The 16,227-nt window shown below is 38.9% G+C and overlaps 1 protein-coding gene across 1 annotated transcript; it reads left to right on the top strand.

Moving 5' to 3' along the window:
• Window positions 1–3,946: 3,946 nt before the first annotated feature.
• LOC120109720 (telomerase reverse transcriptase-like) lies at window positions 3,947–14,782 on the top strand (the record flags this gene model as incomplete). Its single annotated transcript, XM_039123435.1, is given in 7 exon segments — window positions 3,947–5,145; window positions 5,635–5,665; window positions 5,668–5,989; window positions 5,991–6,317; window positions 6,441–6,713; window positions 14,367–14,446; window positions 14,449–14,782. Coding segments are annotated over 7 exon segments (2,423 nt in total), but the record flags the coding sequence as incomplete, so codon positions are not given.
• Between the last annotated feature and the right edge of the window lie 1,445 nt (window positions 14,783–16,227).

Here is a 16,227-nt window from a genome sequence, read left to right as displayed (position 1 = left end):
TATGCATTGGAAGCTAGGCAAACGCCTGAATAGTGTTCCTCAAAATTGATAGAATTACATATTTTCGTATATAGAATCACCTATAGTTTGTAAAAAAGCACATCAAATAACATCGTTGATAAACTGTAATGTTGTCAACTACTTTAGTTATGTGATAATAAAATCTTTAATTTAATCACCTTAGTCTTCATAGTTTTTGTATTAAGTAATTTAAAGAAGACATTTTAGAAACATTACATGTTCAAGCATCAATTAGTATACATGGAAAGACATTATAAATAGCTTGACTTTTTTCTCCTAGATACTTTTTGCATCAAGAGGGAATCTTCATGTACCAAAAAAAAAAGAGGGAATCTTAAATAAATCCATGAATAGGCACCCACTGGGGCAAAGGAGGGCCCTTGGCATTCAGGTGCCTATCTAGGTGCTTGAGCAGATGCCTCACCTAAAGGCTTTGAAAAGCGAGGTGTATAGGCGGGTGGGTCCAAGTGGATATGCGAGACCATCTAGGCTCCTAGGTGGCTTCCAGTCACAAGCTTGGGTCAAGGATAAGGTTTACAAGTCCTCGGAAAATATATTCTATTTGTTGGTGAACTAATCTATTTGATACTTTTTCATCTCATATTGATTTTGATTGTGGATAGTGTTAGTTAATGTCCTGAGATCATGCATGCTAATTATACAAGCAAATAATTTTTTGGTTCCCAAGGTTCTTCAAGAAGGGATATATATATAATTCCCGTAGAAGTTGAATCTCGCTTTATATTACAGGCTTCTTGGCTGAAAATAGTTGAAATATGATAGGTCAAAAGAGCATTCTATAATATGAAGTGCTTTACATCAGTCAAGTTGCATGTTCAGCTTGTGTTACTAAATTATATTTCTTGAAGTATATGTTAATAGAGGCTGTGGGGCTTCAGTATGCTGGTTGGAACTACCCTCCTCAGCAATTTTGCTAAGTGGAGGTTCTGAGTTTGACTCAGGTAGCACTCCCACCATTATGCTCGAAACAAATATGGTAGTTGTCAATAGCAAGAAAAGTAGAAAGCGCTATTCCGTTAAGAATATATTAGAGTGTAACATTATTTCGTTCTTTGCAAGATTGATAACATGTAATTCTGCACTGCACACATCATCTCATCTTAGGTGAGCTGAGGACATGTTTGCTGAGGACATGTTTGCTAAGGCCCAAGAAAAGCAAAACTTAATGAGCCACTTTTCGAGCTAAATCACAAACATATCAACTGACAACCTGTTGGGGATTGTTAAAATACATGATGGACCGATGTGTTAGCAATTAAATGTCCTGATTTTTTTGAGTTATGCAGATCGAATATGTCTTACTTACTGGTAATCATGTTTGTGCAATATGTTACCATTTTGTAGCATTACTACATTATTCTGTATGTGCTTTAACGAGGCCTAATTTTATGTTTGAAGGTTAACATCAATTTCCCTGTTGTCATTTTTGGGTATGAATTCATCATTTTTGCTCTAATAAGTAATAAACCGATCGCTAAATGAATAGAGGTTAACACTTGAAGAAAACCAGCATGCAGTTTCTGCTTCCTCTCGTATCATTCTTTGTTATATCAGGACTCTCTCTCTCTCTCTCTCTCTCTCTCTCTCTCTCTTTCTGGTCCCTCTCGACCTCTAACTGTAGGTTTCCAGTTTGTTTAAATCTGAATGATCCTCTAGAATAATCCAACTAGGCAACTTTTGCTGTTCGATATAGTTTTTCATGTATAGTGTATGAAGACAGCCTTGATGAGGAGTTTTCTTGAAATTAAGTTGACCGACTAATAAATTGGAATGGCAGATCAAAGAAGATGAAAGTATAAACCTGCCTCACAATGATATGCAATTGACAGCATGTTGAGATGCATGTTTTGAAGTCAGTGCAATGAAATAAATCTCGGGATGCCAGTACTACAGGGGCTTAATTACTTCACTTCTCTCTACAATGAGTTATTAACATAAACCCTCCACTTTTCTACCTGACACCAAATTGTGGTGGTGTGTTTGGTTTGCTACACGACCAACTTAAACCTTGATGATTTAAAAATTCATAAGAAAAATATAATGCTGGCAAATAAGTCCTAGTAACAATGATGGAGGGGGTAGAAATGAGTGTTGAAATTGGTATATGGTCAAACAAGGATACAGGAAAAACAATGGAGGGACATAGCAGTGGCAGCAACTGAGGACAGAGTGATGGAGAATTTGCTGATGTAGTTAGACAAGAACAAAATACATGAGGAAGTTGCAATTTTTGAAGGTGCCTGAATTTGTGGCGAGAGGCTGAGGAAGATCTAAACTAACAAGAATTAAAAATTTTTGGAAAAGATCTCAATCACTTTATAAGTTTCCTTAATAAAGATGGTAAGCATGAAGGGTTTCACAAAGCTGGCCTCCTAAATGGTTGTGACAAGCTTGATGGCTCTGGTTGTTATTAGTTGCACTAGTGGAGTATAAATTAAGAGTAAACCATTTAAGAGCTTGGTTAGGTTCTTTACTTCATCACATGGTAGATGGTTATGCAATGAGGGGTACAGAAAGTTAAATTTATAGTATACGGTAAACTAAAGTGAAGGGAGACACATGGTAAATACGGGGAACATAATCACTGATGTTTCTTTCATGAATAAAGCAAATTCATTTCCTTGTCTTTAGATGTACTTTTGATTTTTTGGCTTTATTCTTTCACCCCTTTGTCTTTTTTGCTGATATTTTCTTTTTCTTGTTGCTGCTTATAAAAGTAATTGTAGAATCTGTATCATATGGTTTGAGCACAGAAATTACAGCAGAATGACCTTGCTGGGGAATGGTTTGTGGATTGCAACAATGGGTCAAAAAGTGTAGAATCCCAAAGAAAAATCAAATGGAAACAATTAGGTGGTACTTAGGGATCGTTTCCCTTTTCATGGACATGAAATTGTTTACAAAAGCAATGGTGAACTAGGGAGTCTGGGCGCATGTATCCTAGATCCAGTTGATGGGCTGTCCTCGTCTATGCCATTGTATATGTATGCTGGGTACTAAAAACAAATGTATATCTAAAAGGAAGATGGACATTGTGACATGGCTTTTTGATACCTTTTTATATTAATCTGAAATCAATTCCTATAATAGCTTCATCTAATCTAGTCCAGTTTATTTCTTTCCTCCTCTTTTTCTTTGGTCAAGTGTTAGTTTGTATAGAAGTTGTGAGTTGTTAAAAGATTTTTCCCCCTCATTGTCATCTGAAGTACCTTATCAAAATATTAACAACGTTCAGAAAATTGCCATCTTGGCCACCTAAATAGTGTTATCTAGCAGCTGCTTTGGTGCAAATGTCAATGTTTTCTGTCACGTTTGAGTATGAATGGAGGGTGGGATCAATTTATTAATCATTTATTGTTGCCAAGTTGGTATTTCATTGACTAACTATATGTTATTTGATGTGTTCCAATTTTATGTTATTAAATTTCTCTTTTTAAATATATTTTTATGAATTTATTGGTTTTGGGCTGCCTTGACCTCTGGGCGTTTGCCTAACACCTAAGCATCAGTCAGCCCCAAGAGGCCATTCCCACCAGTTTACTGCCCACAAGCTTCTAGAACATTAAAAGAATTACTAGCCTATCATCATCTTTGCTCATCTTCTTCTGGTCGGAACTTAATTAATGATGGAAAAAGGTTGCTGGGCATGTTGATAATTCATATGATTGAGCTATATAATATGCTACTCTATTGCCTCCATGCTAGTTTCTTACCTTGTGATTTACAATTTTCTGGTTGGCTACTAACAGAAAAGATCAATATTTAATAGTTGTGAAATTTTTTCCTGAACTTTCACAAGCAGGTGGGAAAAGGAACATTTTCGTCGCTGAAGATGTTCAAGGAAATCTACTCTAGGTTGCAATGCCCATCAAGCGTTATGCATCATGAAAATTCTGAGCAAAAGAGCGGCCTTGTGAACATTTGCCGAAAGTTTTTGATCTAAAGTTTGATCCAATTGAATCTTATTGTAGACATCAGGAAGTGGTTTCCTTTGTGTGGGCTGTTGCACGGAGCATAGTTCCTCCATTTCTGCTTGGAAATTCTTCAACTTGGAGATCCTTACGGAAAAATATTTCAAAGTTTATCAGCTTGCATAGATTTGAAAACTTTCAGCTGAAACAATGCATTCATGGACTGAAAACTTCATGCTATCCATTTTTATCAAAAGTTAGAGACTCTCACTGCTGCAATAATAAGGCCGAATTCAGATTTGGTAATAGTGAAAGCCTATGGAAAGAGATCAGAAAACCCAGTGATATAATGATACTTCACAACAATTTCTTCCTTAGATGGATTCATTGGTTCTTTTCTTATATGGTGGTACCCATAATTGCTGCCAACTTTTACGTAACAGAAAGAGAGTCCAGAAAGAATGATGTATTTTATTATCCAAAGCCAGTGTGGAGAATATTAACTGAAAGATCCACTAATCACTTGAATGACCAGAACTACAGCCTACTTGATCCTGCAACCTTCGAACATATAATGAGAGGAAGATCTTTTGGTTTTTCAAAGGTTAGATATGTTCCGAAAGGGATTAGTGTCCGGCCTTTAGCAAACCTTAGAGCACCATCTAAGGTAAGGCTTCGTAATCATGGATCTTCGTTAAAACTTACTGCAATGGAGGAAAGAGCAGGAATGCATTGCAAACAGATGAGCGGTAGGAGTAGGCCTGTTCATTACAAGTCTGTGAATTCTGCTCTACGTGAACTGCATGCGATCCTGAGAATAATAAAGGTTGAACATCCACAGTTAATAGGATCTTCTGTGTTTGATTACAATGATGTCTACCAGAAAGTACATCAATTTCTTTGTAAAGTGAAAAATAGATCAACAAGGATGCCTGAGGTATTCATTGTTGTTGCTGATGTACTGAAGGCATTCGACTCCATTGATCTGGATATGCTAATTCGTATAATGAGAGGTGTTATAAGAAATGATGAATACATACTGAGAAAACAGGCACGGGTTGTTTGCAAGAAGTCGTCCATAAGGACCCTTTATGACCAAGTATCTTCTGATTTTTGTACCAAGGAAAATGGTTGCTCAAATTCTGAGACTTCCATTCGGTTGTCATCATCCAACAACATTTTCATTGATCAGGTATTTTTTGAATACGTCTTTTGATTTTTGTCTACAGTACTCTCAAGCAAATAATGTCAAAAGAAACTTGTATTCAAATTTTAAGACAGTTATCGTTATTGTCCAAAATCATAAAAAAATATCTGCAGTATCATCATACATGATCATGTGAATAATTTTCTCTCGTGCTTTTTATATCAATTATATATATATAATTGATATTTATACTGGAGTCATTGCTCTGTTAAAGAAAAATAAAAATACAGGTATATCCAAGAGCACACGCATGCCCTCCTGTCTTCTTACTGGCCTTTGCCTTAGTTGAGTGTTATTAATTGTCTTACCAATTTTCAAAAGGCCTATAATTTTACCTGATATGCAATATATTGCTTATTGGAAATACCTGCGTGCAACTGATGACAAGTACTGCATAATCTCAATTACTCATTTTCTTTTGTTGATGAAGAAGTTCATTACATCTGAGATATTTTGTTGGCTGGATAATTTTAGGGGACATATAAAAGGATCAAGAAAAAGGAGTTTGTAGTCTTCTTGGTGAACATTTGAAGCGCAATGTGTTGCAAGTTGGGCGGAATTTTTATTTACAAAAGGTTGGCATATCTCAGGGAAGTTTGTTATCTTCCCTTCTTTGTTCATTTTACTATGGTCACATGGAAAGGAACGTGATTTTTCCATATCTTGAAAAGGCACACAGGCTGTTGAATGGTAAATATATGGTTGATGAAAAATTATTTCATGGCATAAAACCTGTCAAAGATGATGCAACCTTTTTAGGGCAATCTTGTACAAATGATTTGGGCAAAGAGTGTGGTATGGTTATAGATAAGAGGCATTGGCGCCATAAATCTTGCAGCAAATGTTTGTGTCGCTGGAGCAAACAATGAGAATTCATCTTTGCTGCTAGACCATCTTTTGTTGAGGTTCACTGATGATATTCTTTTTATATCTACCTCGAAGGAGCAGGCAAGCAATTTCTTCTACAGGCTGAGAAGAGGGTTCAGAGAATACAACTGCTACATGAATGATAACAAATTTGGGGTGAATTTTGATTTGGGACAAAACAGGCATCTGGTAAACAGGGTGTATACTGGTGAAGATGGTATATCATTTCTTCCCTGGAGTGGCTTGCTTATCAACTGTCGCACTCTGGAAATTCAAGCAGATTACACAAGGTAAATCTGTCATATATGCCCTTCTGTTACTCAACTTGTCACCGGGACCTTTTGCAAATTTGTTTCAAACATTTCATGTGTTTCATTTATCAGATTTAACCAATCTTGAAAACTGTGTTATAGGTACTGCAGAACTACTATAAGCTCCACTATTACAGTTAATGCATGTGCTAAACCAATGCATCATCTGAAAGCCAAGTTGTGTGATCATGTGCGGATAAAGTGCCATCCTATACTGTACGACTCCAACATCAATTCGCCTGCCATTGTCAGATTGAATGCATATCAGGCCTTCTTACTTGGTGCAATGAAGTTCCACTGCTATATTTGTAGCATTTCGGACATAATCAATCCTAGTGCAAGTTACCTTCTCAAGATACTTGAGTGGTCTTTCAGGTATGGATCCCATCACCACCTCTAGCAATTTAATCTCATCACTACAAGAAATGATCAACACGATGCAAAAGCCAACTTGAAAAAAAAAACTGTCAGCAATCTCGAAATCTGCCATTTGAATTTTTTCCTTAGAAGGTCCTGCTGTTTGGCATGTTTAATGTGGGATAACTGAAAATGACTGAACACCATAGAGAATCAGGATCCTCTCCACTTTGTGGATGAACTGGAGAAGTCCAGTTTTGCAGTCACAACCATCTGTGTATTGCATGACAGTCAATTGCATGGGCCTCACATGGTGCATGCAGTGCAATGTCCCATGTACCATATGGAATCCAGGCAATCACGGCTATCATGTTGTAGATGGATGGATGTGATTGGAAGACTGTACATCTCCAGTTCAGTGCTGAATTGGAGATGATCCAAACTCTACTAGATGTTTTGATCATAATATGTAGCCAACATTTGGATGGAGACCTGCATAATGATCCCACACCTTTAATTGCACACACCTCATGAGTTTTGTAAACCAGAGGTTGGGAAATTCATCGGGGTATAACAATTTTTTGAGGCGACATGATGCTCAGTGGAGATGGGGATTCCTCAAGTTCTGTTGTTTCTCACTATTCCTAGCTAGTGTCATGGCTATGATGTTATGTGATCTTTAAGAGAATGATTGCAAAGAGGCAAATGATGCAATCTTAGTTATTATATGCTTCTTATCATTCGTTATTTATTTCTTTTGTTTTTTCCTTTTTTAATCAACATGGTGGTAATGTGCCACCTCTAGGTTTGGAACCTGGATCTCTCCCCAAGGGCAAGCCTTTAAGAGAGGTGCCAACAAGCTGATCTAACAATTGTTGGCTATATCTTTTGGCTAAATGAATTTAAAGAAAAGAAAGTCATTGTCATGCCTCTGACCAAAAGCACACCTGGAGGATGCAACAGGCTCGCCGCATACATATAGGGCTGGCCCACGAGCATGCAAAGGTGACAACCTATCAAACATCATAATACAACCAAACTAACAATAAGTTCAATAACACAGGCAGGATAACCATTTCCAATATTCACTAAATAACGACAAGTTAAACATCAAGGTAAAACTATAATTTTGTCAATATAACTACAAATTTTTTTTAAAGGTCTAATTAGTTCTACAAAACCAACGCATAAAGGAGGGATTTAAATGAAATTATAAATGTTAGGTTGGCCAACAAGTCTCGGACCTTGTTCTAAGCTCATTGTCCAACTCTATCTATCCCTTCCTACGCCTCAGGCTTTGAAAAAGAGACAGAAGAAGAGTGAGCTAAAAGCCTAGTAAGAACCAATAACCATAATCAAAGAGGATCAGCAAGTATAACAATAAAAACTTTGAACAATTTATGGATGCACAATACAAAATAACTTATTTAACAAATATAATATTTATAATCAAAATTATACATCTAATTCCTTACAGTCATATGCAAATCATTTTCTAAATCAATATTTCAAATATGATTTTGAAGAGTTATTTGTAAGAAGGCTTGCGGAACTAGCAGCAAAGGTTGTACTAGCTGGTGATAGGTTTTGGTATGGTATGGGTCCGTATTGTATTACTCCGGATTATACCAAAAATAAGGAGAGGGAGGGGGAGAGGGAGAAAAGAAGGGAGGAAGAGAGAGGGAGAGTGATGCAGGCTGAAACCTGCAAGTCTTTGCCAAACCAAAATGATTCAACCAAGGAAAAAGATGATCTTGGGATGCCACTCAACCAGGGGTAGCGGATGCCACTCGACGCTACTAATTGCAGATGCCACTCGATGCGACCAAAGCCACGCGCTTGATTGGTAGGAGGATGCCACTCAACTCACAAAAGCAAGAAAGGCTTGCTGGAAAGAAATTCTGAAAATAACAACTCTGTTTTTCATTTCATTCATGTACCAGTTTTATGCTATCTTGGAACATCCCTCCAAGCATAGGTAAGACAAAACAGTGCTGAAACACATTGATGGGAGTCTTGTTACATGTTCCAATATTTAGAAATACCAAAAGACACTTAGAGAAATGAAACTATGTGCTGGAAAAAAGACCAAATTAAATGCACTTCGCTGGGCGCTGCTAGTCCAGACGTGCTGTAGTAAAAATGCCATAACTTTCTCTAGGAATTTTCAAATGGCACGAGATCAGGTGCATGGAAACTAGAGGCGTAGAGCTTTCCAATGGTATATGGCATGCTAGCTGATTAACCATATATTGTTCCAGAATTAATTTAAAACCAACTTTGTCATGCTGCCAGGATCAAAGGACGACTCACTAAATACGAATCGACTCATGAAAGCAATGAGTCAACCTTACTACACATGAGTCGACTCTTGAAAGAAATGAGTTAACCCCCGCTACACATGAGTCGACTCTTGAAAGCAATGAGTCGACCCTTGCTGCTCCTGCATCATTCTTCCTAGCTTGAAAAGAACTCGCCTTCGAGTTGGAATTCAGGTCTTCCCAAAGCAGATGATCCAGTTTCTTGAGCTCCTCACTTGAAATCCATGCATCCACAGAATTTGGCTTTCCTTGCTAATGGACCAAGTATTGTGTATAAGTGCTATGCCGAGTCGTGATAGAACGTACATTCAAAACATCAACAGACTCATGCGGAGGATTAGAGAGGCGACACTCGAAGTCTTTCGGTTGAAACACAATCTTCTCCTTATCTCCATAATAAGGATAAAGATCACATATGTTGAAGGTAGGACTGGTTGAAAATCCTTCAGGCAGTTCAATTCAGTAGGCATTTGGACCCAACTTCTTCAAAATCCGATAAGGTCCAAACTTTCTCTGTTTCAGCTTATTATAAGTACTTATAGAAAATCTTTCCTTCCTCAATATACTATGACCAAATCTCCTTTCTTGAACTCTAACTTCTTTCGATGAACATCACCTTGTGACTTGTACATTTGAGTAGATTGCTGCAGTTGATGTCGAACTTGTTTATGGACCTCCTTTATGTGCTCAGCAAACTATTCAGCTTCCATACTCACTCTTGTTTGATTTGGTAGTGGCAAGAGATCAAGAACATGACTTGGATTTCTGCCATAGACAACTTCGAATGGAGGCTTCTTCGTTGATCGACTGGCTGAACTATTATAAGCAATTTAGCTTGAGGAATGACAAATTCCCCACTTCTTTGGGTGCTCTCCCACTAAGCTTCTCAGCAAGTTCCCCAGGGATCTATTCACTACTTCAGTTTGTCCGCAGTCTGAGGATAGTAAGCACTGGAGAATTGCAATCGAGTTCCCAAAAGTTTCCACAGCATCCTCCAGAAGTGACCAACAAACTTTACATCATGATATCAAGTTATGGACTTTGGAACACCGTTCTCTGAAAAACAAAGTAGCCATGTGAGATGCATCAGTAGAGCTCTTACATGCTATAAAGTGAGCCGTCTTAGAGAATCGATCCACCACCTCAAAAATGCAATCAAACCCATGCTGTGTCTAGGCAAACGAAGAACAAAGTCCATTAATATGTCTTCCCAAGGAGCATTAGGGATTGGTAAGGGCTGATAATAACAAGTATTTTGGACTCCCCCTTTGGCCTTTTGACATACAAGACAATTTTGCACAAACCGAGAAATATCACGCTTCAGGGTAGGCCAAAGTATCGCAGCTTCACAAGAGCTTCAGTCTTGTCTCTTCCAAAATATCCACCAAGTCCGCCAGCATGTAATTCTGCAATAACAAATAATCTCCAAGATCCCTCTGGCAAACAAAGTTGATTGTCTTGGAATAAATAGCCATTGATCAGCAAATAGTGTTTACTCTTCTCATTATTCAAATTCTGCAACATCCTTTTAAAGAATGGATCTGCAACATAATAATCTGGTAAGAGATCAAAGCCAGTAATTTCATAAGAGAGTGTTATCAACAAACTATGCTGTCGACTCAAAGCATCAACAACTTTGTTTGATGAACCGGCTTTATGGTGTAGATAGAACAAAAGAAAACTTCTCAAGGTATGATACTCAACCAGCATGGCGAGAATTCCAGCTTCTTTGGCCATTCAAGAATCTCAAAGCTCAATGGTCCGGCAATAAGGCCAACAAAAATTCGCACACCAATAAGATAATGTTCCCAATGCCGAAGGCGAGGCCACTTGAACAATTGCATATGAGTTCTTGTCATAGGTTGGAATATTTCAGCTTTGCATTTACTGGAATTGTCTCACTAAAATAAGTAACAGAGCTATTCCCCTATGCAAGAGACAGCTCATATACAACTTTGGACGCATCACACTCGCACTTGGAAATGGCTTAGCTGAAATCCTAGTATGGTCAGGAACCCGTGCGTTCAACAAGTTTAGACTTTCAACTCTTGGAAACTTTCTTTCCGGCCTCATTGGCCCATTTGAAGATTGTCTTCTTACTTTAGAACGTCCCATCATTGGAGCAGCAATGGTACTGAAGTATCAGATGAATCTCCTTAGAATGATGCCAAACCATTAAAGCTTCTCACGTTAGTTAGATTTCTAGGCGTAGGCCAATCAAGAATAGCCTTTTTTACCCTTCTCGTCATCCATCTTCATGCCATCTGCACTAACAACATAGCCTAGAAATACAACTTTATTAGTCATGAAAGAGCACTTCTTCAGATTCACATACAACTGGTTTTCATGGAGCACTTTGAAAACATTGGATAGGTGATTCACATGATGTACACTATCCTTGCTATAAACCAGGATGTCATCAAAATACACTACAACATACTTTTCCCATGAAGTTCTTCAAAACTTGAGTCATAAGCCTCATGAAAGTGCTGGGGGCATTTGATAATCCAAATGGCATAACCAGCCACTCATACAAACCATCTTTGGTTTTAAAGGCTGTTTTCCACTCATCACCTTTTCTAATTCGGATTTGGTGATAACCACTCCGTAAATCAATTTTAGAAAACATCTTTGCACCAGCCAACTCATCCAGCATATCATCAAGTCTAGGGACGAAAAATCTTACTTGATTGTATCTTGTTTATAGCTTCTACTATCAACACACATTCTCCATGTTTTATCTTTCTTAGGAGTTAAAAGGCAGGGAACACAGACTAAGTGACTCTCTAATCAATCCCTTTTGCAATAAATCAATGATTTGCCTTTGTAATTTCAGCATGGCTCATTAGGAGACATTCTATAATGAGGCAAATTCGGAAGAATATCACCTGGAATGAATCAATTCGATGCTGAATGTCTCGAAGTGGTGGTAAACCAACAAGAAGGTCAGTAGGAGCTAAGCCTTTGAATCTATCCAATAGCCTCGAACTTCGTCCGGATTCTGTTTCAAGTTCTTTCACTTTTTTTCTGCAGCAACTAGGATAAACAATACCATCTTTTTTGTAGGACTCTTCAAATCCTTGTAGATAATAAGCTGATCTGGTTTGAAGAAGGCACACTATTTAGAATGTCTTTCATAGGGGTCAAAACATACTTCACTTTGTTATGGATAATAGTGTAAGTGTTCTTCTCCCATTATGATAAGCATTCCTATCAAACTGCCATGGTCTGCGAAGAAGCAAATGACAGGCATCCATGGGCAGCACATCAAAATAATTTCATCTTCATACTTGCCACTAGCAAACTTAACTTTGCATCTCTGAGTCACCATGATTTCTCCACCCTTTTTGAACCAGAAAAACTTGTAAGGCTTTGAATGGTGTTTCAACAAGAAAGCTTTCAGCTTTTCTATCACTACTTTTGACACCATGTTCTCACAACTTTCCGAATCAATCATCAAGATGCACTTCTTTCCATAAGAAAGACAATAGGTTCGAAAAGTGTTATGCCTCGACCATCTATCAGTCTACTTGAATAGTCAGCACTTGCCGGATTACAAGACTTTCCGCATCACAATCACCTTCACCAATATTCTTTATTAAATCAGCCTCTGGTTCTTCATCATAAATTGGCTCTTCATCTTCTTCTTCCACGAGATGCAATTCAGCTTTCTTCTTTGGACATTCATAGGATCTATGCCCAGATTCACCCACACCAAAAATATTTGTTCGAAGATGAATGAAACTACCCACTCTCCTTACTCCTCTCCACCCTGATGTTGGTTTGTTTTCAGAGATAGGAGCCAACTTCTTACCTTCTTTTTCACCCCTTTTGAGCTTTCCACCTTTTCGGTATGAACTCCATTTTATTCTCTTCTGCCTTCAATGCCTTTTGATATGCTTCCTCCAGAGAATGAAGCGAATGCATCATTCAGCTCGCCTTTGAGATTATATTTCAGTCCACTAACATATCTGGCCACCAATTGATCATCAGATTCTTGTAAGTTCACACGACCATAAGCTTGTAGAATTGCTCTGTTATAATCACCAACAGATTGTTCCACACCAAGGTATGCTGAACCGATTGGAACCGGTCAGTTTAGCCTGTACCGAACCGGTGCCGACGGGCATCGGTACGGTTACAGCGTTATAAAACTGTTCCAACCCAAACTGGGTCGGAATCGATTGCTGCCGTACTTGGACCGGTGCGAACCGGCCCGGTTCCCGCCGGTACCGGCCACTCTTTCCCCGTTGGTGGGCGTTGCGGGCAGCGCGCCCCGCACGCGGAGAAGAGCGCCCACGCGGCTCCTCTTAATGCTACAGAGTGGCTTTTGGCATTTAACGCGTTCGCGCGTTCGCGCGGACGCATTTTTTTTTTTGTTTTTTTAGGAACGTGCGTGGACGCGCGAGCAGAGAACGTGCGCCGCGCGCGATTCCCGCGCAGGAACCGCGGCCGCACGCGATTCCCCAGCAGGGAATCGCGCTCGAGCGCGGTTCCCCGCGTGGGGCACCGTGCCCACGGCGGGCTGGCAGCCTGCGTGGGGGCATTAATGCCACAGATGCCACTTCTGTGGCATTTGACGCGTCCGCGGACGCACGGCGGATGTTTTTTTTTTGTTTTTTTTGGGAAACATGCGCGGACGCGCGAGCGGGAGAACGCGCGCCCGCGCGTGATTCCCCGTGTAGGAACTGCGCCCGCACGCGATTCCCCAGCAGGGAATCGCGCCCGAGCGCGGTTCCCCGCGCGGGGCACCGTGCCCGCCCGTGTGGGGGCATTAAATGCCACAGAGTGGCATTTGACGCGTCGGCGCGCGTCCCGGGCGCGCGCGGACGCATTTTTTTGTCGCATTTTTTTGTTTTGTTTTTTTTTATGTCCGCGCGTGCGTGGCCGCGCGCGCGACTCCGGTTCGGCTACCGGTTCCAAGCCGATACCGAATCGGAACCGTATCGGTGCTGGTGCTCGCCGGTACGATCGGTCCGGTGAACCTTGCTCCACACGCTGATGCAACTGATGGAACTTTTGGTAGAGAGTTTGAGAATAATCCAAGGAAAGAAATTTCTCATCAAGCTTCAATTCATCTGAGCCCAGGTATTGACTCTTGGATTCCTCTTCGATCTTTGCTACGCTGATATTGTTGCCACCAGATTAGAGCATGACCCTTCAGCTTTGTAGCCACGAATTGCACCTTTCTCTCATCTGTAGAACACGAGTTTATTTTATAGTTATGCTGGTAATCATAAAACTGGTTGTTGAGACTATTATTTATTTATTTATTTATTTATTTATTTGCCACATTTTTGCATTTCAACATACTTTCGTTTTGCTAATAATCTGGGTACCTATTCATCAGTTATATGTACAAGTTCATTAAGAAGCGGATGTATGACATGAGGCTTTGCTTCAATATCCATCCTGTTCTTCTACTAAAGAGACAGAAACTATATGGCTTGGATTGTCCGCATATATTCGTGTGCTCAAGAAGAAACAGTCACGGCACAAGGAACTACTATCACTGTTGAGGACCAGGATTGCTACATATGGGGGGATGGATAAGGCTTCATCTCATTTGAGATATGCTGTGGACGATTCCCATTCATCATTTTTTTGGAAAATGAAGTTCTAGGTTTGAATGGATGTAACTTCCTTTTTTGGGTTTAATTGGTAATTCTTATATTTAGTATCTGTACAAGTAATTAAGACAGTTGGAACTGTCTTGACAATCCTATACTCTCATTTCTTGGAACTAATATCAGCATTCTTTTTTTTACAAAAAATTTGCTGGTTGTGAGTCGCATCTTTGAAGTGTATGATGATTGTTCTATTTTGTTAACAAAGCTTATTTTGTGTGACTTCAGATGGGCAGTCTCTTGTATTGGTTATGGCCAGCTTACCACTCTTTCCCGTCATCTGTTGGGATCCATATGATAGTATTAAATGGTTCTTAATGCTTGTTGATGCACAGGTTCAGCAGAATGACTGGAGATGGCAAAGCTGACTGTGCTTCTATAGATAGTAAAACATGGTTGTCAATCTGGTAATTGAGATTAATTTTACGAGCCCAGCTACAATCTGTACTCTGAGTTTGATTACTTGGTCGGACCTAGAACACTGTTATTTTTGTTGTTTATAAATGTCTTGCATAATTGTTATATACTGGCAGACATCACCGCTGAGTTTGATTACTTGGTCAGACTTAGAAGACGTTATTTTGCTTTATTAATGCCTTGCACATTTGTTAGTATGTTCGTCCTCAATTGTTATATACTGGAAGACATTAGCTATATCTGCTTATAACTGATAGCAAGCAGCCTCTAATCATGGTTGGATATACAAATTATGCTATTTATATTCATACATCTGGGAACTCTTGTTATCTTATAAACTTGAAGAAGTTTGAGTCTTTGAAGTGTCCTCTATGAAATCTTGTTCTACCAGTTTTTTTTCCTCCCTTTTTCTTCCTACTGTCATGTATCTATTGAAATTGCATAATGGATATCTATGCAATTTAACAGTACAAAAGGTAAATCAAAAGCAAACCAACACCAGTATGTTTGCATTTTCCAACACACAAAATGTAAGTCCTAAGCAAACTGATGCTAGTTCAGAATTTGTTTGGTGGTGGTTTCATGGACTGTGGCCTATAATTATACAAACTGGACGCTGAGATTGACCTGGTCAAAGGTCTGGGCATGGTACGCCAAAGAGGGCCGAACTATCCAATTCACCCTGTACCAAACTCTGAGCTACTCTGTCCCACCCCTCCCCCTTTCAATAATAGAGAGGTTTGAGAAGTCTTTCTGAGCCGGACCTTTCTTCTCTTTCGTTTTCAAACCTTCCCGCCTCTCTTTCACCAAAAAATCCATGATTTTGACGATGAAAGAAGGATTTGACCTAAAATAAGATAAGGTAGTTCTTCCCCATCTCATTTCTTTCCTTCTTTTTTTCCAATATAAAAAATATCAAGAAAATTGAAAAATAAAGATAGGTTATACTAAAATTTTTGATTTTGGCATAATATTATGATATGTTGTAGATATATGGGGCCAAAATTTTTAATTTTTGTTAAATCTATAATATTTAAAATTAAAAATATATTTTTGGATAAAAAATTTAAAAGTTAAAATAAAATTTAAGACTACTCTCGGTCCAAATTTTGTATTTATTTATTTAAGTTTAGATGCGATCGTGCGCCCAATGGTTTAAGGCAAAGT

The sequence above is a fragment of the Phoenix dactylifera genome, unplaced genomic scaffold (assembly GCF_009389715.1).
Source record: "Phoenix dactylifera cultivar Barhee BC4 unplaced genomic scaffold, palm_55x_up_171113_PBpolish2nd_filt_p 002606F, whole genome shotgun sequence".
In the NCBI taxonomy this organism is placed as follows: Eukaryota; Viridiplantae; Streptophyta; class Magnoliopsida; order Arecales; family Arecaceae; genus Phoenix; species Phoenix dactylifera.
Note: the sequence above shows the minus strand (reverse complement) of the source record. Positions and strands in the feature narration are given on the sequence as shown.